The following is a 27575-nucleotide window of genomic DNA, read 5'->3' as shown; positions in this document are numbered from 1 at the left end:
TTGCCATTTAACTGATGAGGCAACTAGAAGCACAGAGAAGTCAAGAAGATTCCCCGGTTCCCCTCAGTCAAAAAGTGGTGAAGGCCTGATTAGAATTCAGCATGTCTGGATATGCTGATTGCCAACTATTACACAGTCCAAAGGAGAGATTTTTGTAGTGGAATACTGGGCTTCCCTGGTGGCTCAGACGATAGAGTCTGCCTGCACTGCGGGAGACCCGGTTTGATTCCTGGGTCGGGAAGATCCCCTGGAGAAGGAAATGGCAACCCACTCCAGCACTCTTGCCTGGAAAATCCCATGGATGGAGGAACCTGATAGGCTACAGTCCATGGGGTCGCAGAGAGTCGGACACAACTGAGCGACTTCACTTTCTTTATTATAGACGCTCTAGGACACAGATTCTTAATTTGGATCACATGGGTCAGCTCCAGGGGGCGTATTCTGCTGCTTACTATTTGGTTTTCAGCAAACTGCTTATCTCCTCCAAGCCTGCTTCTCATTTTTCAAGCAAGGCTGATACACTAGAACCTTATTCATGGGGTTGCTGTATGCAGTAAAGGAAGTTCAATGTCTAACAGCCTGGTACACAGATACATTCATTCACTTTGTCACTATATGAGCTAGCTCTTCTGAATTTCCTGAGTGTCAGAACCATCCCCAGAATACACCAGTCAAGACATTGATAAGTTTGTTTTATTTCCAGTCTGTAGAGATGATATCCAGTATCACACACACTCACATGCACACACACACATACTGCATCCCCCTGAACTTGCCCGACACACCCCTTCCTTTTGAATGGCAGGGACAACGCCATACTTGGCAGTCCCCAAGTTGCTGGTTACATTAGTTAGATTTGGTCTTTCAGAAAGAAGGCAGCTGAACATCTAAGAAGCTGAGCCCTTAGCCAAAGAAGTAAGAGTCCTATAGCTAATAACCACAGTCGGAAATACATGCAGACCTCCCTTTCCAGGAACCACTCTTGAGACCCTCTCCCTTCAGGAGCTGAATTCCAAGAAATGATGAAGGAACCGGTGGGGTTTCCCAGGACACTCCCCATCCAATGAGAGAACACTTTCCTGCTCTTTCGAAAAGCTGAGAACACACCCACTTGCTCTCCTCCCTTAAAGAGGCTTCCTGTAATCTTGTAAAGTGTGTAGCCACTGCACTAAGCCTAGATGGTTCTGCCCTCCTGTCTGAGTGAGGTACAGATACACTATGATGAATGGTCAAGGAAGGCATTTCTTTGCTCAAACGTCTCAGCCTGTCCCAGAAAGGAGAGGCAGTGGGAAGGGGAGGAGACAGACACTTTCTCAGCTAAAGATCTCAGGGGTAGTGGGGGAGCAGGGGAGGAGATGTGGGGGTGAGATTTTACATTTACAGGGAGGAATGTTTTGCTGGGGTTTAAACTTCAACTAGGCTTATGCATTTGAAGTACTTCCTTAGATTGAAGATCAGCCAGTCATGGCTGAATAATCTTGTTCCTGAACTGGTCAAGACCAGTGGATTAATCCAACCTGGCCATTTCCCCACCCCCTACCTGCTCCACTTCCTCAAAAACTGTCGTCAAGTCAGCTCCTTGGGTCCTTGATTACGGGTCAGAGGAGCCACAGGGAGCTCATACTGGCTCCAGCCTCCAACAGCCCCCAGACCTTCCCACTTGAGGTTTTTCAAAGTCTTCTGCAGGACTCTTGCCCAGTCTTGGGCCCAGTTAGGCCCCCAGGATTGCAATGCAGTCACCTCATAGCTTCCTCTTTCCCAACATTCATCACCAGGGTCTGAATTCCCCACTAGACTCTAAATTCCACGAGTCTGTCCTTTTCAGTACTGGCTGGTAACAGGTACTTATAAACATGTGCAATGGATGAGTGCCTCTAAGTCCTGAGTGGGCAGGAGAAGGGACTACAGAATACAGGTGGGGTCAAGGCTGGGGGTCCCGCTGATCCTGACTCAGAGGCACTAGGAAGGGTGAATCCTGGCCCAGGGCCCTCCCCGAGGGTTGACCTAGGAGACTGCCCCTCCCTGTCCCTTCCCTTGTTTTCATCACTGACTGAGGCCAGCCCAGAGCAGAGATGAGGCAGGGGCAGGGGGTATCTGAAGGCCCAGGCCCCAGTCCAGATCCCCCATCTCCAGATAAACCCCTGACCTTGGACAAGGCACTTAATCCCTGTGGGTCACCACAGTTTTGTCAGCTGTGAACTGAGAGGCCTGCCCCAGCTAACCCACAGGGTGGCTCAGGGCTCTAAAACTCGAGTCCGCAATAAAAAACACAGGTGACCCTGATCCAATTCCCAGGCTCAAGGTTTTGAGTGATTTGGAAACAGAGCGATGAATCAGAGAGACAGTGGGCACAGACATGTCAAGACAAAGTGGGGTGGGGGTGGGGGCTTAAAGCTTGTAACAGGTTGTCAATAAATATCTGTTGAGTGGCTGAGTGAATGAATGAAGAACGAATGAATGAATGGTGTAAGGAAGGTGTGAAGGCAAATGGGGAAGCAGAGTCAGGTTTCAAGCAGATTAGGCAACCTATTTCTCAGCTCCTGGCTTAACTGTGGTGTGCTGCCTCTCTTTGCCATGAGCACTAAAGTCCTCGCCCTCCTACCCTATCGCCCTCAACATCCTCCCTGAAAGGTGGGACTAGACTGAGCTGAACCCCTCCCCAAGGCCCCAGGATCCCCTCTACCTCTGAAGCCCCAGCAAGGGTCAGGGGGTGCTGCAGCCTCTTTCTGAGCTGCCTGTAAAGGTGTGGCCGGGGGCAAGATTAGAGGATTCCTCTAGAACCTTCTGGAAGGGCTCACATTGCCAAGCCCCTCTCCTCGTCTCCTTCTGTCACCTCACGGAGAATAAGACAAGGCGTGGGCTGGGGGAGACCAGCCGGGGAGGTGGGACACTGCGTGGCCACATCCTAGCACACCCAAGATCCCTGTCTGAGGAAACCCTAACGAGACCTTACAGCCTTATCCCAACTCCAGGGTCTTCTGAAAGTGGGCTGAGGTCTTCGCCAGGGCCAGGCCAGGATGCCAGGACTCAGCTCAGAGACCTGGAAGGCAAAGAGTGCCAGTTTCAAGTGCGGGAATCACAGGCTCTGGTCTCCCTGTCCTGGCCCTGTTCCGTCTGGTTTTTGGTTTAATGTGAGCCCTTCTGCACAGGGAGGGGAGACGCAAGGAAAAAGAGAGGGAGGCGATCTGGACTCCCCAACCCAGGGCCCATTTAAGGCAGATCATTTGTGCTATACAAAGAGATCACTGATTCTGCTGATAAAACAAACACACGACGACCAAACAAAACGAATAAGAGGTCACAGCGAGTCACGAAGGGTGAGATCAGGAGGGAGGAAGAGAGTGGGGAGGGCGAGGAGGTCCAGGCAGGGCTCCTTAGGGCAGGCTGGCGATGTCTCTCTCTGGAGGGGGCCCAACTGGCTTGGGGCTGCCCTCGTTGGCTTTTCCTTCAAACATCATGACTCTGGTTTGGAAGTGATGAGAAAAGAAAAAGAAAACAACACAAAACAGGATTAGAACTCTTTTCCTCGTCCAGGGAAAGATCATCCCGGCCCTCACATCTGCAGGGTCCACCACAGAATGCCTTTGCATCCTCTCTCCAGGGGGATTTTCCCAGAAGCCTCTGCAGGCAGATGGTCCCATTTTACAGAGAACACTGAGGTGCCAAGGGGCCATGTGACTCAGAGCCACACAGACAGAATGAGATTCCAGACCTCAGACTTCTGGGTCATGTGCCTCCCCCGACCACGCTGCCTGGAGGAGGCAGGGCTAGTCTGTGCTATGGTTCTGCTTGAAACCCAGATCTTCAAAAATCTCCCACTGCTCTGACAGTAAAGTCCAGGGAGCAGAGGGTGGGGGTTCAAGGTATAGCCTCAGGAAGGAATCCCAGCCCTACTCCTTCCCAACTGGTGCCACAAGCAAGACACTCAACACATGCTCAGTGTTTCCAACTAAATGTGATGATGCCAAAAGCGCTTACATCCTGGAGCTGTTCCAAGCGACAGTGTTCTCCTCCCTCTGGTCTCCCTCCCTCCCTGGGTAGGCTCCTTCAGCCCCCTGGCTTTGAATCCCATCCAAAGTTCGATCGTCCACAAAGGGCCTCTGTCTGAGCACCAGACCTGCACAGCAAGCTCCCTCCTCAACCTCTCCCCTTGTGTGTCTAGGGGCACTTCCAAGTCAATACATCAAAACTGAGCTCAATTCCCACCTGCCCCCTGCTCTTCTCTCAAAGCAAACTGCACCATCACTCAGAACCCAGACCTTACAGCCATCAGACTCCTTGTTTTCCTTTAAACCTGGAAGCACCCCTGCCAGCTCTAACTCCAAGATCACTCCCGACTCCAACAGCTCCTGCCCACCTGCACTTCAGCCCCTCCAGGCTGAGCACTTCATTTCTTACTTGCACAAGTGCATGAGCCTCCTAATGACCTGCCTGCTGCCACTCTTCCTCCACTGCAGTCGGAGAGACCTTTTAAAAGTCAGCTCCTTGGGACTTCCCTAGTGGTGCAGTGGATGAGAATCCACCTGCCAATGCCGGGGAACACGACTTCATTCCCGGGTCTGGGAAGATTCCACATGCCACAGGGCTACTATGCCTGGGCTCCACAACCACTGAGCCCGTGCTCTGGAGCCCATGCAACTCCTGAGCCTGCGTGCCTCGAGCCTCTGCTCTGCACCAAGAGAAGCCACTGCAATGAGAAGCCTGCACGCTGCAACGAAGAGTAGCCCCTGCTCACTGCAGCTAGAGAAAGCCTGCAGGCAGCAACGAAGACCCAGCACAGCCAAAAATAAATAAACAAATAATGCTAAATCAACCGTGAACTACAAGGCCCCACATCATCTGGCCCCTGCCCATCTCTGAAGACTCATCCTTCACTCAGTGTCCTCGAGGCACACGGGCCTCTGTGCTGTTCCTTGAGCATCAAAGCACGGCTATGCCACAGGGCCTTTGCACGTGCAGCTTCCCCCACCTCATCTCTTCACATCCCCCTCACGCAGGGCTCTGGTCAAATGTCACCTCACTGAGATCCTCCCCGTCCACTACCCCGCCTCTTTCTATTCCTCTTGCCCACTTTATTTTTCTGTGTGCGGCCCTATTGCAACCTGGTGTTTGGGTTTTGCTTTGTGTTTGTCTGTCTCCTGTCATTAGAATGTAAGCAATTCATGGGTCCCCAGCACCAAGCATAATTCCTGGCACAGAAGTGGTGCTCAATAAATATTTACTGAATTCATAAATGACAAATCTAAGGAGTCAACATGCAGACTGGGGCCCAATACAGAGTAAATATCCACTGACTCTTAGGTGTCATTTTAATGGCATCATCACTCCTATTGCTACCACCTAGCCTCTCAGCTGTGGTGTTATCTCACCTGTATGGTCTTCCTACCACACCTCCTGATCATCCCGCCCCACATTAAACGCTCTGACCAGCCTGAACCCATGGGCTCGTGAGCAGGTCAGTCAGCTTCACTCTTTGTAAAATGAAACAGGTATATTTTACATTGGTACATTTGAAGTTAATCTTACACAAACACACCACTGTATATAAAACAGATAAACAACAAGGATTTACTGTATAGCATAGAGAACTATATTCAATATTTCATAATAACCCCTAATGGAAAAGAATCTGAAAAGAAATACATGCATACTGGGCTTCCAAGATGGCGCTAGTGGTAAAGAAACCACCTGCCAATGCAGCAGACCCAAGAGATGTGGGTTCAACCCTTGAGTCGGGAAGATCCCCTGGAGGGGGGCACGGCAACCCACCCCAGTGTTCTTGCCTGGAGAATCCCATGGTCAGAGGAGCCTGGTGGGCTACAGTCCACAGGGTTCCAAAGCGACACGACTGAAGTGACTTAGCATGCATGCATGCACGCACACACACGTATAACTGAATCACTTTGCTATAAACCTGAAACTTACACAATATCATCCATCAACTGTTTCCATTGTTTTTTTAATTAATCTTATAAAATCCAAGCAAGTGTCCTTTACAGTCTGAACAAATACTCTGGGACTCTCCAAGGAATTTCTCTGCTGCTCTCCAGTGGGGAAGTACATGCAAACTGGGATTTTGGTTACCACACACTAGGTGCTTGCCATCAGCCAGGTGCTGGACTTGACTCCTCATACGTATTATCTCATTAACCCTCAGGACAACACTTCATGCGAAATACACATGATCATCTCTTACAGGTGAAGGAACTGAGGCTCAGGGGCCGAAAGTAATACTCCCAAAGTCATTTCAGTAGCAAGAAGTAGCATCAAGAGGAACTTCTCTGGTGGTCCAATGGTTAAGAATCTATCTTCCAGGATAGGGGATATAGGTTCAGTCCCTGGTCGGGGAACTAAGAGCCACATGCCGTGGTGCGATGAAGCCTGCATGCCACAACTAGAGAAGCAGCAAAGGACTCTTGTGCCGCAACCAAGATCCACTGTAGCCAAAGAAATTTTGTTTTTAAAGAAGCAGAATTGAAAAAAAAAAAAAATGAAACAGCATCAAGATTGAACACTACCTACCTTTTGAGCTGGTTTTTGGCTCTACATGATGCTCACAACAGTCTGTGGGGCAGTAGAGTCATTTTACAAAGGAGGAAGCTGAGGGTCAGGTCTCAGCTGTGCAGTTATCGTCATCGTCATCACCATCACCGCGGCCACTTAGGGAGCACTGATTTTGCTAGGTTCTGCTATGGGCTCATTTTGCCAGCAAGGTACTTATTAACGGGACCATTTGATAGATGAGAGACACCAGGTTCAGCGAAGTTAAGAATCTTGCCCAGTAAGTCAGAGAAATGAATTACCTCCTGGCCAGGGACTGGCTCAGGTGCCCGAGCCAGGAACCTCTTCACACACGGTGACTCTGCCTCCAGAGACCCCAGGAGAGGCAGGAGGTACTCACAGCTTAAGGACCGCCGACCGCTTCCCCAGCATCATGTTCACGAAGTCTCGGTAGGAGATGGTGTCGCTGACCCCACCTGTCACCTCCGAGATCATCTTCTTCATCTCCAGGTGGGTCTTGGGGACCCCAAGCTTCTCCATCATCCTCTTCAAAGACATCAGATCTGCCGGAGGAGAAGCAGATCTGTTAAGTGGGGAAAGGCTGCTGGGCCGAGTTGGGAAGCTCCCAGGCGGCACCCCATGCCCAGAAGAAGCCCAGCAGGATGGCCCCTCCCTGGAGACTGCAGGCAATGACTTTTCTCCTCTCGGAAGAATAAGCCCATCACACCCTCCCTGCCCTCCTCAGAGGCAGTATGGACTAGGGGTTAGGCACGTGGGCTTCTAAAGTCAGGTAGACTTGGGTTGGAATCCAGCTCTGCTATTCTTGGCTGTGGGATGTGGGGCAAACTCCTTAACCTCTCTGAACCTCCTGCCATCAGTGATCAAATAGTCTATGGGATTATGTGGAGTGAGGATGCACAGGACGCCCCTGACACACAACTTCTCTTCATTCTGTTTTCTCTCTGCTGCTGCCTGAGGTTTGGGTGACCATGAGTCCACTGCTCCAGCCACCCGGGAAATTGAGTCCAGCGAAGTGGGATCAGAGAGTCGGCCTGACCCACGCATCAGCATCAGAAATTGCTTTCCCGGGTGCTGGCTGCCAGCTTCTCCCCAACCTGCCTCTTCCATCCCACAGTCCCAGGCTCCACTTTGCTGGAAGGGAGACGGGGCCCAGAACAGCCCACAGAGCAAGATGAACCAAATTCAAGAAAAACAAGGGAGGCACCCCGAGGAGCTGCTGCCTCTGACCTCCTGGCTCCCAAGATCTGAGGCAATTTCCTTTGGATTGTTCCATGAACAATGGGTCAGCAAACAGCGGAGTGGGGGTAGGGCAGGGGCCAATTTTAGGGCCGGGGGAGTGGCGCACCAGCTCCCCGGAGAGGCAGGGTGGGCCGCACTGATGTCAGACCGAGGTGCCAGGATGTCCAGGACATTTCAATGAAAGCTGGACAACGATCTACAGGAAGGAGTGAACTGTTCCCCCACACACTGTGGGCCAGACTAAATTGGCAAGACCTTTCCGGATGGCAATTTGGCAAGATGCTTCAAAAGCCTTTAACCCAGAATGCCTAATTCCTGAGATATACTCTAAAGAAATAATCAGCAGTGTGAACAGAGATTCACGTACAAAGACGTCCTTCATGGGATTATCAGTAAGACTTAAAACCAGACATTGTCTGAAAGGGCAATGCTAAGGTGTTGGGTGAATAAATTATAGTCCATTCCCACAATGGAATATTATGCAGCCATTAATTATATTTCAAAAAAATGAATCATGTGTCAAAATACAAACAATATATTATTTTTTAAAAAAAGGTTCTAAAGCAGTATAAAACTGCTTGTGATTAGCACAAAGAATGGAAGGAAGCTATTTCTGGGAGGTGGGGTTGTGGTGATGTATTTTGTCGCTGTGCTTTGTGGTGATTTCCAAACCATTTTATAGTGATGATGTATTAATTTTAGTAACGCCCTATTTTTAAAGAGGCTTCCTTGGCGGTTCAGATGGTAAAGAATCTGCCTGCAATGCAGGAGACCCGGCTTCAATCCCTGGGTGGGGAAGATCCCCTGCAGAAGGGAATGGCAACCCACTCCAGTATTCTTGTCTGGGAATCCCATGGACAAAGGAGCTTGGCAGGCTACAGTCCATGGGGCCGCAAAGAGTCGGACATGACTGAATGACGAACACTTTCACATTTCATTTTTAAAGAAAACAGGATACAAATATTCAAAAAAGGAGAAAAACGAGAGAAGACAGAGGAGGAGGAGAAATGCTGGAAGGAGGGTCCACTGGGAAACCCCAGGCTGGTGAGGCAGGAGGACTCTCTGACCTGCCACCCCTGACCCATCAAACTGCCTCCCCTCCCTCGGCCCAGCACCCCTGGGGTCTCACTTACCAATCTCGCCCTCATTGTTCAGGTCAAACTCCATGTACTTCTCTGGAAATCACAGAGCAAAAACTGGCATTAGCAGGGCCCCAGTGACTCCCCTGGGGGGTAACTGGCTGGGTCTTCAGGGGGCCCACACCAGCCTCCTCACCCCACGTGGGGGGCTCGATGCAAGTCCTGTCATCTCAGCTGTTGTCTCTGGAGAAAGGGCTCACCCCGATGCACCTTTTGACAGCAGGTGAGGTGGAGAAAGCTGCCCAGGGTCCACTCTGACCCTCTGCCAAGATGGGCAGCTGCTTTCCCCCAGACCCCCAGCAGTGCGGGCTGGCCACATCCCAACCATCTGTGAAGAGACTGAAATAAATACCCAGCCCCAGGGAGGTGGATCTGCAGGATTTGGGAAGCAGATCTTGGGGGCCAGAATTGGTGGGTTTTCAGAGCATCTCAGGTGATTCAGATGTGCAGCTGGGTGAGAGAACCTCCAAGCTAAGAAGTCCCCACAGTTCTGATCTTTTGTGGGGGGCTCATGGGCCTCACTGAGAACCTGATGCTCTTTTGGGACAAATGCCCATGCACCTGCCCTTGACCGCAAGGTGGCACGTATAGTGCCCAGGGGTCCCCAGACACTCCTCGCAAACCTCACTACAGACTTGGAGTTTGACCTCCGGGATCAAGGGGTCAGAGGAATGAGCCTGGCATCTCCTGACAAGGCAGTGTGTGCAGGGAAGTCCTGTGGCCTTGAGCAGATCGCCCCTGCCACAGGAGGGTGGAACCTTCGGGGTGTCTTCTGCACCGAACAGCCAGCATGAGACAGCCAAGATCCTCCCAGTGACCTGCAAGGCCCTGTGACCTTCACAAGCATCTGCCTTCCAGACTCCAGACCTCCCTCTCCCCTTCAATCCCCCCATCCCACCCTGCTCCCCCCAGCAGCATGTTATGGCTCCTGGCCCATCTCCCACCTTTTTCTGCTTTAGCCTTGCCACCCCTCTGCCTGGAATGTCCCTCCAGGAATTCTCAGGGCCTTTCCTCTTGCTTTCAGGGGCCCCCACCTTTCTAACTGGGCCCCGTCACCCCCACAAAGCACCTGCTATCATCTGACACACTTTCTACTCCCTTGCTCTCTCTTCACCACCCTTCCCCCACTAGGACATGGGCTCCTTTGGGCAGGTGGCCACCCTGTGTGTGTTCCTTGTGCCCTCAGGTCCCAAATGGCCTGGTGCCTAGTAGGGCTCATTCGGAGATAAAATGAGTGAGTGATTTAAAACTTCCACATTCCCTTCACTTCCTAGGTATCTTCCTGTGGTCCCAGGATGGACCCCATCCTACATCCCAATGAGGACCAGGAGCGTGGACCCCCCTGGGACTTCTATCCCTCCTCTCAGAGCCACCTCTGAAGAGTGACCCTGTTGGTATTCAGGGAGAAGGAAAGAGACCGGCCGCTCTGCGTTGGCACAGGGAGGGGAGGGGCAGAAGGACCTGCCAGGGCGGGAGTGTCTGTCTTCTACTTCTTTTCCTTCTTCCTTCCTTTTTTCTTTCTTTATGATGTAAAAAGCACCAACTGTGTAATGGTTAAGAGCAGAGGCTTTGGAGTAAGACCAATACGGGTTCAAGACCCAACTCTGCCAGTAGTAAGCTGTGTGACCCCAGGCAAATGACACCACCTCTCTGAGCCTGAGTTTCTTCATCTGCACCATCTCCTCATGGCTTGGATTGGGCTGAGGCAGGGAGATCTGCAACCCTGAGCACAAGGTCAGTGGTCAGCACATGTTCAGCCATTGGTGTCCTGCCTTAAGGACGGCTGAGCTGTAAGCAGTCCAAGGAGCACTGGCCAGCTCTCTGCCCTGGAGCAGCGAGGATGCCCACAAGGCCAAGTTCGAGTGGTTCCCCAGCACGCCCAGGGCTCCCACACCCGGAGTGCATCTCCCGGGCACCAAAGGTGGGTCTGTCCGGCTCCTTCTGTGCACGGCTCCTCTCCTTTCGAGCTGCTGGCTGGGAACCAAGCACCAGGGCCCAGAACAGAGGGACCTTTCTGCCGCCCCCGCCCCGCGCGGGCTCCTGGGCCCTGTTTTCTTTTCATCCTGTGCTGCTGGGGATTCAATGGGCAGAAACTCTGCCCCCTGCCCCACTGTGGCGACACAAACGTCCATTCTCCGCAGGGGCTCCCGAGACGCTCCACCGCGGAGGAGGGGAGGCAGGCGCGGTGACAAAGAGCCCATTGTGTCCTGGGGCCCCGGGAGCGAGCAGGGCGGGCCTGGGCAGCAGCGGGCAGGAGCCAACCTGAGCCACGCTGGGCAGCGGAGGGGAGAGAGGGCCAGGGTGGATCCGGGGCCTGCGGGCGAGGGGTGTCCCCGGGGCTGGGCACCCTGTCTCATTGTCCGCCTGGAAGTGGGGTGTTCTGGATGAAACCGGGGTGCAGCCTGGCCTCGTGGGTGAGGAACGCTATGTGTGAGGGCAAGGGGGGCCACCCAGCTCTCCTGGGGGTGGGGGACAGCCAGCCCCAGCTCACCTTTAAAGGCTGCGAGCTTTTCCGGCAGGTTCTCTTCATCACTGTACTTTTGGTCGCAGAGGAACTCCTACGGAGGAAGAGGACAGCGGGGAGCAGGCGGTCAGCAGGCAAAGCTCACCAGCACACAGCCCCCTGCCTGGTGCTGCCCCTCCTGCCAGGTGGCTGGGCTTGGCTGGACTGGGCGGGAGGCTTCGGGGTTTATCCTGGCCTCCTGTCAACCCTCAGGGGCAGACCTGCACGGTCCAGCCGGTGGGTAGGAAGTTTGTTTAGCAGCTGGGGGTGAGGCCCAGCGGTTCTGCTCTGGAAGACAAAGCACCTTCAGTCAGCCTCTGAAGTAGGGGCACAGGGGCCTGGGCTGCCCCTCTGGGCACCCCAGCCTCAAGTTCCATAAAGCCGTGAGCTGCAAAGGCAAGTCGCGTGGTTCCAGCATGAACTCCTTAAGTAGGCGATCCTGAGCCAATTGACCCCTCTTTGAATCTCTTGCTTTATCTGCCAAATGGGTATAACTATCATTAACTTCTTCTTGTCTGTGAATCCAGGGAGAGTATATACAAGAATCTTGGCAGTTCAATAAATAATAGCTATTATATTATTAATATTATTACTCTCTCCAGAAGTCATTTACCCTCCCACCTGTGTCCTCATCTGTAAAACAGGGTCCGCCTTCCCCTCAGAAGCTTCGAGAAACTCAACTGAGCCCTTTCAGAACCAGATGGGGTTGAGGGGAGATGGAGTGGGATTACATAACAGTCCCAGAATGAAGCACCTACCCACATGTTCACTCTGGATCTCCTGGTAGGCCCAGGAGGTAGCTATAATTACTATTCCCATTTTACAGATGTGGAAACTGAGGCTCACAGAGCCAGAGCTTCAGCTCCGTTCTGTCTGACTTAGAGCATGCATCTTTAGTCCCAACACTTAAAAATGGGCAGTGAGCAGGCATTCATCCAACTTTAAAACAAAAACTAGCAATTAGCACCTGCTAGGCTGGGCACAGTGGCAGGTGTCTTACTTGAAACTGAAAGTGTTAGTTGTCCAGTCATGTCCAACTCTTTGTGACCCCGTGGACTGTAGCCCTCCAGGCTCCTCTGTCCATGAGATTCTCCAGACAAGAATACTGGAGTGGGTTGTCGTAGCCTTCTCCAGGGGACCTTCCTGACCCGGGGATCGAACTCAGGTCTCCTGTGTCTTACCTCCCTTGTTGCTCATCTTCAAGTGGCCCTAGAACCTGCATTCAGATGAGGAAGCAGAGGGTGTGCTCCCATCGTGGTACCAGAATTTCCCCTCTACTTCCCTGGACCTTGCTTTTCTCACTGAGCCACATGGACATGGCTGTGACTCCATCCTTCCATTATTTCAACAGTTTTTGAGGGATCAGAGCAGGTGGGACCGAGGAGGGTGAAACAAGGTCCTTATCATAAAATTACAGGAAGTCTCTGTTTAACATGATGTTAGAGGACTTCCCTGGCAGTCCAGTGGTTAAGACTCCACGCGTCCAGTGCAGAGGACTCGGGTTCCATCCCTGTTCGAACACGTGCCATGCAGTGTGGCCAAAAACATTAAAATAAAGTAAAATGTTAAACATTATCTAGGCCTAACTAATACACAGTTTGAAGCTCCCCTCTGCTCTTCCCTAATCCAATTTCTCTCCTTTCCCAGAGGTAATCATGATACTGAACTTGGGTTTCTACAATTCTCTTGAATGTTTTTCCTGTAATGACTAGGCCAACTACTATTGAAAAATACATCTTACAAATTAATTTGGAGGAGCTTACAAAATTCTAATTTAAAATTTTGGAACATCCCATATAAATATATACTTGTAGTTCAATAAATGATCTTTAAATGAAAAAAAAATTATCTGGGTCAATCATGCAACCTGTTTCTGATAATTCCTGCCATCATTTCCCGCTAAATGATGACCAAGTCTATACTTACACATCTCCTAGGACAGGGAACTCACTACCTCTCCAGCCAGTCTTTGTAAATGCAGCATAGAGTGGGAGAATGACAAGCACCTTAGTTAGGATAAAGCTCTCTGGGTTTGGATCTCAGCCTCCTCCTTACTAGCTGCAAAATGGGCACACAGGTACCCACCTCCTCAGGCACCTATCCCTCAGTAGAGACAACCCTCTGCGGGTAGTTAGCCAGGCTCGAATGTCCCTGCTCTGTAAACAACAGGTACAACTCTGTGTGGGGCAGCATCTGATCCCTTCGAGGGTTCAAGTTCCTCCCTACTAACTCAGAATCCTTTGACAGAGTAGGAGGCACCCCCCTCACCGCCCTGCCAATGTGGCCTCTCTGGCTGGGTCAGGGGGCCTCTGATTGCTCCCTGGCTTTCGGCAGACACTATGCGATCCCATTCAGTTCTCACAGCCACCATTACTCGAGTTTGCAGGTCAGAATAGGACCAAGGTGGTCAATATATTACACGTCCAAGGTTCCCAGGCAAGGTGAAAGCTCAAGGTTGGTTTGGAACACGCATCTATCGGACCCCAGGGCCTGTGGTTCCAGCAGCTAAGTAGGGGGAGGGCAGCCCTGGGGCTCATGGGGTCCAGCTGGCTCAGCCGTAGCCTCACTCGGAGCCTCATTACCATGCACCATGCACAGACTTGCATGCACTTGGCTCCGCTGAGCTGGAACCTTCCCCTGCAGCCTGGGAGACTGCCCTCCTGTCGGCTGGCTCTGTCTGTCCATCCCTTCCTCTTGGCTTCCTCTCATAGCTCTAGGTCTTCTCTCCCGCCCCCCCATTCTCTGACCAAAAGCAGGACAATTAAGTCTTGTCCGTGACCCTGTGCCAACCAGGCACCTCCCGGGGTCACAGATGCCATATCTGTCTGGCAGAGGTACAAACCAGTCAGGGGTTCCCAGCCTTTGGGGTAAAGCAGAAACATTAAAAAAAAAAAAAAAATAGGGGGAAGTGTGAATATAGGGCGTCCAAGATTTTATTTTGCCAAGTTGAGTCTTTAAACAATGACCATTGACGGTTGCCATGAGTTCAGAAAAGGATATTTCGTAAAAGTAGGAAGTTCACAATCTCTGAATTTTTTTTTTTTTTTTTTTAACAATCTCTGAATTTTTAAGTGGAATCCATTTGGGCTACTCACCACATTGTGCCTGTGACCTCTTCACTTGGTCATGTTAGGAACTAGAAAGCCTTCCTGGGGAAGCACAAGAGCACACGCAAAGCCCAACATCTGAGATCCTCTGGGGAGAGACCTGGGGGCCCTCTGAACTCCCCTGTTCTTTCTGGTTGACCAGAAATCCTGCACCAACCTGGAGCCTGTCTGTAATATATGTTGACCACCTCTGAAACAGGAGGGAAGGGGGCAGGGGATGATTTTAAAAGAATGACACAGCCTGAGGACACAACATAAACTGATTAGAACCAAATAGCTCCAAGACGTGGCCGAGTGGCCTTCCACTAGACCTGGGGCCTCAGCTTTAAAGGTCAAAAAGTGGGCGGTGACCCAATTCCTGGAAATCCCCACCCCTTCCCCAAAATAGCTGAGATACTCCTCCCGCTCATTAGCCTATGAAATTAACCAGCTCTATAAAAACTGATCGCTGAAAGCCTTCTTCAGCGATCAATGCAAAGAAATAGAGGAAAACAATAGAATGGGAAAGACTAGGGATCTCTTCAAGAAAATCAGAGATACCAAAGGAACATTTCATGCAAAGATGGGCTCGATAAAGGACAGAAATGGTATGGACCTAACAGAAGCAGAAGATATTAAGAAGAGATGGCAAGAATACACAGAAGACCTGTACAAAAAAGGTCTTCACGAAACAGATAATCACGATGGTGTGATCACTCACCTAGAGCCAGATATCCTGGAATGTGAAGTCAAGTGGGCCTTAGGAAGCATCACTACGAACAAAGCTAGTGGAGGTGATGGAATTCCAGTTGAGCTATTCCAAATCCTGAAAGATGATGCTGTGAAAGTGCTGCATTCAATATGCCAGCAAATTTGGAAAACTCAGCAGTGGCCACAGGACTGGAAAAGGTCAGTTTTCATTCCAATCCCAAAGAAAGGCAATGCCAAAGAATGCTCAAACTACGGCACAATTGCACTCATCTCACACGCTAGTAAAGTAATGCTCAAAATTCTCCAAGCCAGGCTTCAGCAATATGTGAACCGTGAACTTCCTGATGTTCAAGCTGGTTTTAGAAAAGGCAGAGGAACCAGAGATCAAATTGCCAACATCCGCTGGATCATGGAAAAAGCAAGAGAGTTCCAGAAAAGCATCTATTTCTGCTTTATTGACTATGCCAAAGCCTTTGACTGTGTGGATCACAATAAACTGTGGACAATTCTGAAAGAGATGGGAATACCAGACCACCTGATCTGCCTCTTGAGAAATTTGTATGCAGGTCAGGAAGCAACAGTTAGAACTGGACATGGAACAACAGACTGGTTCCAAATAGGAAAAGGAGTTCGTCAAGGCTGTATATTGTCACCCTGTTTATTTAACTTATATGCAGAGTACATCATGAGAAACGCTGGGCTGGAAGAAGCACAAGCTGGAATCAAGATTGCCGGGAGAAATATTAGTAACCTCAGATATGCAGATGACACCACCCTTATGGGAGAAAGTGAAGAGGAACTAAAAAGCCTCTTGATGAAAGTGAAAGTGGAGAGTGAAAAAGTTGGCTTAAAACTCAACATTCAGAAAACGAAGATCATGGCATCCGGTCCCATCACTTCATGGGAAATAGATGGGGAAACAGTGGAAATAGTGTCAGACTTTATTTTTCTGGGTTCCAAAATCACTACAGATGGTGACTGCAGCCATGAAATTAAAAAAACGCTTACTCCTTGGAAGGAAAGTTATGACCAACCTAGATAGCATATTCAAAAGCAGAGACATTACTTTGCCAACAAAGGTTCGTCTAGTCAAGGCTATGGTTTTTCCTGTGGTCATGTATGGATGTGAGAGTTGGACTGTGAAGAAGGCTGAGTGCCGAAGAATTGATGCTTTTGAACTGTGGTGTTGGAAAAGACTCTTGAGAGTCCCTTGGACTGCAAGGAGATCCAACCAGTCCATTCTGAAGGAGATCAGCCCTGGGATTTCTTTGGAAGGAATGATGCTGAAGCTGAAACTCCAGTACTTTGGCCACCTCATGCAAAGAGTTGACTCATTGGAAAAGACTCTGATGCTGGGAGGGATTGGGGGCAAGAGGAAAAGGGGACGACAGAGGATGAGATGGCTGGATGGCATCACTGACTCGATGGACGTGAGTCTGAGTGAACTCCGGGAGTTGGTGATGGACAGGGAGGCCTGGCGTGCTGCGATTCATGGGCTCGCAAAGAGTCGGATACGACTGAGCGATTGATCTGATCTGATCTGATAAAAACTGACAACCCCGTACCCTGCTGCAGCTCCCTCCCTCTGAGATGGCCCTCCCTCTGTTTGTGGAGTGTGTTTCTAAGTAAATCCACTTCTTACCTATCACTTCGTCTCTCATTCTTTCTGTGATGAGACATGGAGAACCTGAGCTTCATTAAGTCCTGAGACCAAGTGTGTGATCTTAGTTAAAAGACTGGGTTCAAGACCCAGTCTGAGTTTCAAGGTTTCCCCTCTACAGATTCCAGACAGATGGCATTCAAGGGAGTAGGACTCCGTCCTGGGGCTTGGAGACAAATCAGACACAAAGGCAAGAGCTCAGCCTGAAAGGCAGGGTGCTTAATAGCCACACCCCTCTCTGGACCTGACCCTGGGCCCGGCTCTCAGCAGGGAGCCCTAGGTGTCCAAGACTATATTGTCTGTTCGCTGATAAAGCCAATTTCTTTTTTTTTTTTTTTAATTTTATTTTATTTTTAAACTTTACATAATTGTATTAGTTTTGCCAAATATCAAAATGAATCTGCCAATTTCCTCCTTAGCACTGATCACCACCTAACATGCTATTTCACTCTGCCCTCTACTCCCCAGCTGTCACCCCCAGAGTGGGTGCCTCCTTTCTCTGCTTCCCCCATGCCAGGTGCGCTCTCACCGCGGGATGGCAGCTGTGTCCCCTGCCTGGAGCGCACACAGCTGCATGTCACCTCCTTCTGGTTCTTACTCAACTGTCACCCTCTCAATGCCACACAGCCTCCTGGACACCCTGCCCCCACTTCCTATCCACCTTAAGATAACACCTTGCATTCCACCTTAACACAATTTACAGTGTAATTGCTTATTAAGGGTGTTGTCCATTAGCTGTCTGCCCCTGCTGGGTTCTACTCTGTAGGTGCTCAGTCAATACTGGCTTGGCCAAAAAGTGGTTTTCCTGTAATAAAACCTAAATGAACTTTTGGGCCAATATTTGCAGGAAGGGTCAATGAACTGAGACTCGGGGAGGATAAACAACTTTCTCAGCAAGGTAACCTTTTCATACAGTTCATGAGGTTCTCTGGGCAAGAATGCTGCAGTGGTTTGCATTCCCTTCTCCAGCTATGAGAAACCTAGACAGCGTATTAATAAGCAGAGCCACCACTTTGCCAACAAAGGTCCATCTAGTCAAAGCTATGGTTTTTCCAGTGGTCATGTATGGATGTGAGAGTTGGACCATAAAGAAGGCTGAGCACTGAAGAACTGATGCTTTTGAACTATGGTGCTGAAGAAGACCCTTGAGAGTCCCTTGGACTGCAAGGAGATCCAACCAGTCCATCCTAAAGGAGATCAGTCCTGGGTGTTCATTGAAAGGACTGATGCTGAAGCTGAAATACTTTGGCCACCTGATGCAAAAAGCTGACTCATTGGAAAAGACCCTGATGCTGGGGAAGATTGAGGGCAGGAGGAGAAGGGGGCGACGGAGGAGGAGATGGGTGTATGGCATTGACTCAATAGACATGAGTTCGTGCAAACCCTGGGAGACGGTGGAGGACAGGGAAGCCTCGAGTGCTGCAGTTTGTGGGGTCACAAAGAGTTGGACATGACTTTGCGACTGAACAACATCAAGGCAGCACAGCTGGCAAGTGGCTGGGCTGGGATGACACTCCACAAGAGAGGCTCGGGTTCCCTCCCTGAGCAGAGGTGAGGAGTAGAAGGAAGGAAGTGGCAGTGGGTGCTGGAAGAATGCTATGAGAAGGCAGGTTCTTAGTAACAGGTTCTAGGAGGATGTGTTTACTGTCTCTGCCCCACGGATGCCTAGCACCTGGCAATTCCCAGCATATAGTAGGTGCTCAGTAAATGTGAGCAGTGAGTGAGTAGGGAGGACTGCATTCAGTCCAGGAAGACTTTCTCCACCCTCCCTCCTGAAATGGAAAAGGCAGCTTTGCAAAAGCATGTTTATGCATATGACAGAGGCTGGAGAGGACTGAGACTGGAATGACATTTTCCCTCAGTGGCAACAGTGACAAATGCTTGAGCCATAGGGCAACTATGGGTGGGAGAAGCAGCTGACCTGTTTATGGGTGGGTGGGCAGCCCATGCTGACCTCGGGCTTGGGGCAGCTGTGTGGACCATGCCTTTGGCGGGGAGCAGGGAGGCAGAAAGGCGGGAGGCAGGAATAGGAGCTCTATTGGCTGGGCTGCCAGCTCCCACCCCACCTCAGAGCTTTGGATTCCTGGTCCCTGCTCATGCACAGCCCACAGCTTCCCCCCTCCAGGCTCCTCCCCCTACATCCTTGCCCAGCCTCAGGGCACAGCCATGCCCACTGGACGGGTGCCTTCTCCAGACCCCAGCAGCCCCTGCCTTAGCTCTGGGCCCCCAGGCGGAGGAGATGGAACTAGAAGGTCACCTTAGATGTTTGAAGAAAAACAAAGAAAGAAACTGGAGGAAGAAATGGCAACCCACTCCAGTATTCTTGCCTAGAGAATTTCCATGGACAGAGGAGCCTGGAGGGCTATAGTCCATGGGGTCGAAAGAGTCAGACACAATTGAGCAACTAAACCACCACCACCAAAAACAGAAACAAGAGGGCAAGCTGGAGTCAGAATGCCTAGGTTTGAACACACTGAGTGCCGTGGGGAAATAACTTCATTTGTCTGGGCCTCAGTTTCCTCATCTCTGCATGCTCAGTCACTCAGTCATGTTTAACTCTTTGCGACCCTAAGGACTGCAGCCCACCAGGCTCCTCTGTCCATAGGATTCTCCAGACAAGAATACTGGGGTGGGGTACCATTCTCTTCTCTGGGGAATCCTACCGACCCAGGGGTCGAACCCAAGTCTTCTGCTTGGCAGGCGAATTCTTTATCACTGTGCCACCTGGGAAGGAGAAAAATAGTTACCTCAAAAGCTTGTCCTGAGTATTACGTAGGTAGGTAAATATACCTAAAGTGCTTAACTCAGTGCCTGGCACTTGGTAAACGTTAAATTTATGTTAGCGATTTATTATTATCCTGGCATGCTGCAGTTCATGGGGTTGCACGATTTAGTTACTAAACAACAATTTATTGCATTATTATCATTTAACATTTCTATACATTCAATCCACTTATAACCCCCAGCTCATCATCCAGACCGTCATCAACTATTAAACAGATTAGGAAGGAAACCCCCTGCCCCAATTCAGGCCGGTTGTAGTTGCCCTTTCCCTTCTCCGGGTGTCCTCATCTCCCAGATAAGACAATGGAAGTCCAGAGAGATTGCTCAGCTTACTCAAGATCACAGTGTTTTCACAATTCAAGGTCTATCTGCCTTCACCAATCCCAGCTCCCTCCCTGCCCCTAACAAGGCCTGGCCACAGGTTTCCGGGCAAAGAAGGTCAATACTGGGATTTGGGCAGTATTTCCTCTTGGGCAGCTACTAAAGAGGTTATTCCAGAGGCCAGGGAACCACTCTATAGCCCTCTAGGGGGTTGAGAAGGGGCGTGTGTGCAGACGTTTCATTCTAGTCCCATCCCCCGCCCCCACTCCAACCCACTGTCCCCACAGACCAGTTTTTCAGGCTGCAGAAACTGCTGTCAGAGCATCCAGGTATGAGGGGTTCAGGGGCCCGCTGGGCTCTGAGAGTAGACAGTCTAGAGCCCTTGGGGGCCTGGTCAGTTCCTAACAAAGAACCAGGAAATGCAAGCTGGAAAGAGCCTGGGGTTGAAAACAAGAAGCCACAAGCCAGGAGGTCACTGCCCACGGGCCAGACCCCCACAGGTGGCAGAGCTGCTCCAACATCAACCCAGTCACAGAATCCAGAAGGGACTCCTCAGAGATCCAGCAGGTCCTCTTTGCCAACAGCTGGAGAAACTGAGGCCTCAGAGGGCAAGGTCTTGACCAAACCATCTTTCCTCCAGCAAGTGCAGGGCATGCTCGGCAGAGGGATGGGGAAGGGAGCTTGACTTGGATTGCCTGGGCTCAAATCCCAGTTCCAGCACTTACTACCTCTGTGGCCCAGGGCAACTTGCTTTACAACTCTGGGCCTCAGTTTCCTCACCTGGGAAATGGAACCATAATACCAGAACCTCCTCACTGGGTTGGTATAAAGATGAAATGAATGAACAGTATAGAAAAATCCTCACTTCCAGTATACTTACTGTGTGTATGCTTAGTCACTCAGTCGTGTCTGATTCTCTGTGAACCTCACGGACTGTGGCCCCCCCAGGCTCCTCCGTCCATGGGATTCTCCAGGTAAGAATACCGGAATGGGTTGCCATTCCCTTCTCCAAGGGTTCTTTCTGACCCAGGGATTGAACCTGGGTCTCCTGCATTGCTGGCGGATTCTTTACTGTCTGAGCCACCAGGGAAGCCCAGTATATTTACTAAGGGTCAGCAGGGGCTGCCATCTCTGGGGTTGCACAGGGTTGGACACGACTGAAGCGACTTAGCAGCAGCAGCAGCAGCTATCACTGTGTGTTTGGATCACCCAAACTTGAGCCACACCAAGAGACAACTGTGTATGGCGGAAGGGCAGAGAAGAGGCCCACCCACGACTCTACCTCACATTGTGCCATCAAGTCCTCCTGGTAGGCCTTGACCCCTGGTCGCTCCTCCTCCAGGGCAAACTTGGCTTTGTCCTTGGATACCAGGCTGAGCTGGTAGTAATGGGCCATCCACGGAGGATCCCAGGGATGGTGCCCGCAGCTGCATGGGCTCACTGCTGCCTCTCTTGGTCATCTACACTCTCTGATGCACACCAGTCTCCCCTCACCCCCTGAGAGCTCATGCCCAGAAGGGGCTGTTTCTTGAACCAGCAGGGGTTGGCAGCCCCAGGATGCTGTGTCCTGGCCTCCCGATCCTCGCCATCTGCCTGTCCCACCCCCCGACCCCACATAACTCCCTTTCTGGGCTGGTACCTCTAGCACTTGCTCCCGGATGCTCGCTGCCAGCCCTCCAGGCGTGTCTTTATGTATTAGCTGCAGCAGAATTTTAGGGCGGGCAGATATCACCATCTTGGAGGCCATCCAAGGGGCTGGTGGCTGAAGCCCTGGGAGAAAACCCCAAGGACAGGTGGCACCATGCCTGGCCCTGTGGCCTCTGACGCAGCCCACAGGCTCTTAAAGGGCCAGGGCCAGGTCACAGATGCCCGGCCTGAGGCCTGGCGTGTAGCAGGTGCCTGTAATGTGCACCCGCGAATGTGAACAGGCTCACATTCCCCACAGTGGCTCTGGGGCCTCATCCGGACACGGTGTGCTCGCCAACAGACGGGGCAGCTGGAGAAAAACACCCGAACAACTGCCCGAATGAAGCAGACCCTGCAGAAATTCCATCTCCGGCTTCCCGTGACATGGCCACTCTAAGGTCGAGAGGGGCAGGACCTGCAGGGACACTGAATCCTCAGAGGCTCACGTGGTTGCTTATCACCATCTCCCTTATAATATATTAAGGAAGAGCAAGAGAGACGGGTGCCCGGCGATGCCAGCTGGGCATTCACCTGGGCAGGGGACAGGGTAGCCAGTCCATAGGACAAGAGACATATCTGTGCAGTGCCAGGTCAGGGCTCAGAGGTCTCCCACTGCTGGGGGAGGGGCCAGGGAGAACCACCCCCTGGGCAGAGCTACCTGGCCCACTGTGCCCAGTTCCTGGCGCAGGTCGCATGTGGGCTCTGACTAACCATCAGGCCCCAAAATGCTAGAGGGAATGCCGAGTGCCCTTCATTCGACCCTGGAGGGCTGAGAGGGTGGGATGGCAGCCAGAGATCCTTATCCACGTAAGCAAGAGACGCCTGTGTCATAGCGAGGCCCCAGCCACCTGGTGGACAGGGGCCAGGCCGAGCCATGGGCAATGTCAGGAGACAGAATCCCGGCTCTGTCACTTCCTGGCTGGGTGGCTTTGGGCAGGTGACTTCACCTGGCTGAGCCTCTGTTTTCTCATCTCTAAACTGGGTGGTCGAGTAATCCTTGTCTCACGAGGATGTTTACAGACTCTTGCTGAGCATCCACCTCATCCAGCGTTGCACTGAGAGGAGTCAGTGAGATGGGGTGCGCTAAGCACCAGGCCTGGAGCAAAAGCACAACGCAAGCTATTTTGTAAATGAGCCTCCCAGCCTCCGGCTGGTGCAAGCCACAGCTCTCACCAGCCTCCAGGCTCCTGCTCCGTCCCACGGCTGAGGACACTCTGAGGGGCACCCGCCCAGTCCCGTAGCTTCCCTTGGTTCCTGCAAGAAGCTGGAGAGAATCTGTCCTGTTGCCATATAAGGCCGGGTCTGGCTGACCCGGGGTCACCTGCCATGCCATCAGGGTGCGGGGAATGTCAGCTATGTAGGGGGGTAGGAGGTCCTGCCGGCTCCAGTGGTGCAGAGAATGCGCACGCGCAAGCACACACATACAGACACATGCACACACACAGACATACACAGACACACACACACAAACACACACAGAGACACACAGAGACAGAGACACACACATACACACACACAGACACACACAGATATACACACAGAGACACACATACACAGACATACACACAGACACACACATAGACATACAAACACACACACACAGGCACACACAGAGACATACACATACGCACACACACAGACACATACAGATACACACACAGAGACAGACACACACATAGACATACACACACACAGACACACACAGAGACACACATACACAGACATACACAGACACACACAGATACACACACACAGACATAAATACACACAGACATATACACACACAGACACAAACAGACACACAGACATACACACAGACAGACACACACATAGACATACACACACACAGACATACACAGACACAGCGTGGGGATGCCCACAAGGGAGCCCCAGTCAAGCTCAGAGATTGAGAGGAAAGGTTGGGGTCAAGTGTGGCTACTTGTGTGCGTGTGCATGCTCAGTCGCTTCAGCTGTGTCCGACTCTGTGCGACCCCATGGACTGTCGCCTGCCAGGCTCCTCTGTCCATGGGATTGTTCAGGCAAGAATACTGGAGTGGATTGCCATTCCCTCCTCCAGGGGATCTTCCCAATCCAGGGACTGAACCTGAGTCTCCTGCATTCCAGGCGGATTTTTTACCCTCTGAGCCACCTGGGAAGCCTCATGTGGCTGTTTAAACCCAGGTAGTATATTCAGCCCTCTGAGTCTCACCTCACGCAATATGGGAACAGACACTCACAGGGTTGGAGTGAGGATCCAACGAGATAATGTCCCAAGCACGCCTGGCATGCTGCCCAGCACATGCCAAGTGCGCAGAAAATGACAGCAAAAACTAGAGTGAAACCCCCCAAAAGTGCATTTTCATACAGCTCCACCAGGACCTCTGGGTCCACCCAAGTCTCCTTCTCTTTTGACTCCTGAATCCCTTATAATAACAATAGCCAAGACTGAGCTACCCTGCTGCCCTCTGGAAACTGGCCCATCCCAGGGAGGAGAAAGGCCACAGAGAAACTGTTGGCCCAGAGAAGCCCCCAGAGCGCGTCGCCAGGCTGGGCTCTGCCCCAGGCAGCAGGCACAGCGATGCCCAAACACATACAGTGAGTCATGAAGCCCCGACCTTCATGCCTTCCAGCTTTCAAAGGGCCACCGGGCAGCTGCTCAGCCCAGCACCCCAAAAGCCCCACTTCAGTGGAGCAATGAAGCTGCACCCCAAAGGCAGGCAATCTGGGCTGCTAATATGGGTCCCTGACTCAGTGGAAAAGACCCTGATGGGGGGAAAGACTGAGGGCAGGAGGTGAAGGGGGTGACAGAGGATGAGACTGCTGGATGGCATCATAGCTCAAGGGACATGAGTTTGAGCAAAACTCTGGGAGACAGTGAAGGACAGGGAAGCCTGGCGTGCTGCCGTCCATGGGGTCATAAACAGTCAGACACAACTGAGCGACTGAACAACAGTAAGAATCTATCCACCCTAGGGAACTTCCACCGCGGCCATGGCCATGTGTGAAATCGACTCAGACCTTCAAACACAGTGATTCCCCATGTTCAAGGAGCTTCAGTCTGATCATCTCTAGTGACGATCGTTGTAGGGACCTGGAACAGAGCAGGCACCTCTGCTCCCAGTTCAGGAAGGGGAAGATAAGATTCTGCCAGACAAAGGGGTCTGGTTCAGGCTGAACAGCCAGCCTATCTCAGACCTTGCCCCCGGTTTCCACTCCTGCACCTTGTAGTCCCAAACAAACCACTGATAACAATCAAGACAGCAGGCAGCTCTCCTGTGTACTCTACATAGATTATCTCAGCTGAAAAATCACAACAAACATATTACCGTTATCTCAAGAGGCTTGCCCAAGGTCACAGAGCCAGTGAACACCCCCCTCCACCCATGACTCTCAACTATGGTGGGACAACCTTGCTGCTGCGGTGGGGAACAGCTCAAGCTTCTGGTTTCATCCTGGTGCCTCCTTCCTTGGGAGCCCAGAGCCTAGATCCCAGCAGCCCAGCCTGGGCTCACACAGTGGATCTCAGAATAGCATCCAGGCAGGGAACGGACATTAGACCAGAAGTTCTGCCACTGGCTTCTGTGTAGCCTTGGCCGGCTGCTTGCCCTCTCTGGGCGTTGGGGTCCCGAGGTGGTTAGACATAGCCCTCTCTCATTCACCATCTCCAATCTCAGTGCTGTCCAGACTGGCCCCTGAGAGCCACAGTCCCTCCCCTTTCTGAGCCAAGTCAGCACACCTCCCAGAACAGCCCTGTAGCCTCACCCCCACCCCACGTAGTCGCCCCATCCCCCACGGGCAGGGTTGGCATGGAAAGTCCCGCACACTCTCAGCTCCGCTGGCCTGTCGGACTACAGTCACCTCTCTCCCATCTCCAGCTGTCTCTGGCTCGGGGTCCTCTGGCTGTGGGTGGATTCAACTGGCTTGGAACCCAGCCGGCTGAGTGGCCCAGGGGGCTGTATGAGGTCAGGGTTCCAGGCTCCCGTCCAGAGGGCAAAAGCAGCCAACACCAAGGCTGGGCCAGCTGTGGAGGGACCTGGGAGGGAGCCCAGCAGCCTGGACCCCTGAGAGTCCCAGCCAGACAGACGTCCAGGTCCGGATGTCCAGCTGCACTCAAGACGGGACCAAGAGGCCAGGTGTAGGATGATGATGAGGGGGCCAGAGTTTAACCTGGTGGGACCCTGGGGTCTCCAGAGCCCTCCGTGGGTTTCCTACAGCCAGTGGAATGAAACCAGGCAGGCTGCCTAGTTCTAGACAGTCCATGGAAATCAGACTGCAAGCCCCGGGTGAGAGTTAATGCTACATTTGTGCCGCAGCCCTTAGACCCACCTCCACACGGCCTCCCCCCAGGACCCCACGGACCCTCACCGCTGTCCACTTGGGACTCTGAGCCACACTTGGATCTTGGATGCCCAGCAGCCTGAGGGAACCAGCAGGGGAAATGTCCAGCCTTGTTTCAGTGGGCATGACTCTGCCACCAGTTAGAAACCTGGGACATCGTCCTCAAGAAGTCACCCGAATATCACCCATGGAGGTCTTCTCTCCCGCCGGGCCAGGCGCTGGACCAATCACAAGACATTCCTTCCCTTACTGAGCCCTTCGGGGGACCCAGGCTCTGTGAGGAGAGGTCCTCGTTAGGGACCGCAGAACTGGTACACGATGAAGACCAGATCTGAACCCAGGGCTTGTGGTGCTGCCTTCGAGTTCTGACCAATCCAAGCAGGCCGTGACAGTTTTCCCTTTCTTCTAGAGCTTAAATGTAGTCTTTAAGCAAAGGCCTAAAACGTCCCATTGTGTGTCTGGCAAGAGCCGGAAGGATTTCTTTATAGAAATCCACCAGGATCAGGATGAAAAGCATCAAGTATCTAAGGCAACCTTTCCTAAAAGCGCTGGAGTGAGAAGGAGTTGTGGGAGTGGGGGGACCAGCCAGGAGGCCAACATTTTCTGGGGGGCGAGATCACTGGCCTGTGAGTCTGGAGCCCGGGGTCCTAACAGCAGCCTGACCCAGACTTGCTGTGCCACCTTGGGCCGCTACCTCACCTCTCTGAGGCTCTCTTCCCTCCGCCGCTGTAAAACAGGGGACAACTCAGACATGGGGGGGGGGCTTCCAGTGCCAAGTCCCTGCGCCAGATCCCAGGCCAGCCCGGGGAGGGGGGTGGGGGCGGCCAGGGCGGGTGAGCTGGGCTGGCATCAGAGTTCCAGAGAGGGCCCCACCTCCCTAGTCTGAGAGAAACAACTTGCAACCCGAGACCAGAGGGAGGTGGAGGGGCTGGAGGGGGACCTACCTGGAGGCGCGGAGACAGGGCTGGAGGGAGGAAATTGGGGAAAGCCCGGGAGAAGGAGAGAGGGAGGGTTGATTTTGCAGCCAGCACAGCCTCGCAGACGGAGGTGGGACCCACCCCACGGGGCGCTGGGAGATTTGGGGGCGACTGGCAAGCTGCCCTGGGCGGCAGCGTGGAGCTGGAAAAGCGAAGGCAGCGGCGCTCGCTTACCCGGTTGATCTCGGCCAGCCTCCTCTCCTGCCGGGCTTTGAGCAAACCGAAGGCTTTCCCTCCTGGAGGAGACAAAGAGGCGGCCGGGGAAGCCGGGGGTCTCTCTGCGGGCCGAGCGCCCTCGGCCCGCGCCCACTCCCCGCGCGCCGCAGACCCCACCGAGCGCCCCGCGCGCACAGGTGGAGGGCGGGGGCCACCGGGCGCGGGCCGGGGGGGTGGCGGAGGCGCGGGCCGGCGGGCCAGGGGGCGGGGCAGGGGCGCGGGCCGGCGGGGGGACCGCGATGCCTACCTTGGAACCTGTTGCTGAACGCGACCGACATGGTGAGCACCCGGCTCCCGCCGGCTCGGGGCTTCGCGGCCGCCAACGAGGGACGAGGAGGAGGGGCGGGCGCCTGGTCCGAGCTCGCGCGGCGTGTGGCGGCGGGACCGAGGGGC

The 27575-nt window shown here is 52.5% G+C and overlaps 1 protein-coding gene across 5 annotated transcripts; it reads right to left on the bottom strand.

Annotated features, from left to right (window-relative positions):
* Positions 1 to 681: 681 nt before the first annotated feature.
* On the bottom strand, positions 682 to 27575 carry AIF1L (allograft inflammatory factor 1 like). Of its 5 annotated transcripts, none has more exons than XM_055541416.1 (6): positions 27430 to 27575; positions 27141 to 27202; positions 11392 to 11458; positions 8895 to 8936; positions 6902 to 7064; positions 682 to 3462 (listed from the first exon to the last, which is right to left on the bottom strand). In XM_055541416.1, exons 1-6 carry the CDS (start codon positions 27458 to 27460, stop codon positions 3375 to 3377), a joined length of 453 nt encoding a protein of 150 aa, XP_055397391.1. In that variant the 5' UTR covers positions 27461 to 27575; the 3' UTR covers positions 682 to 3374. The 5 variants fall into 5 exon arrangements, with proteins under 5 accessions (XP_055397391.1, XP_055397392.1, XP_055397393.1 ...); XM_055541417.1 differs by lacking the exon at positions 27430 to 27575 and adding an exon at positions 19499 to 19584 and having other exon boundaries at positions 27141 to 27155; XM_055541418.1 differs by lacking the exons at positions 27141 to 27202; positions 27430 to 27575 and adding an exon at positions 19528 to 19584.

This window comes from Bubalus kerabau, chromosome 11 (assembly GCF_029407905.1).
Source record: "Bubalus kerabau isolate K-KA32 ecotype Philippines breed swamp buffalo chromosome 11, PCC_UOA_SB_1v2, whole genome shotgun sequence".
NCBI lineage: Eukaryota > Metazoa > Chordata > Mammalia > Artiodactyla > Bovidae > Bubalus > Bubalus kerabau.
This window is presented reverse-complemented; position numbering and strand designations above follow the sequence as displayed.

Bases quoted from the DNA above. Each gene is read 5' to 3' on its own strand.
- AIF1L (XM_055541416.1), bottom strand. From the start codon at position 27,460: ATGTCGGTCGCGTTCAGCAACAGGTTCCAAG. The intron at 11,459-27,140 runs GTAAGCGAGCGC...CTTCCTCCGTAG, and splicing joins GGCTGGCCGAGATCAACCGG to GAGTTCCTCTGCGACCAAAA. The intron at 8,937-11,391 runs GTGAGCTGGGGC...TGTGATTTCCAG, and splicing joins AAAGCTCGCAGCCTTTAAAG to AGAAGTACATGGAGTTTGAC.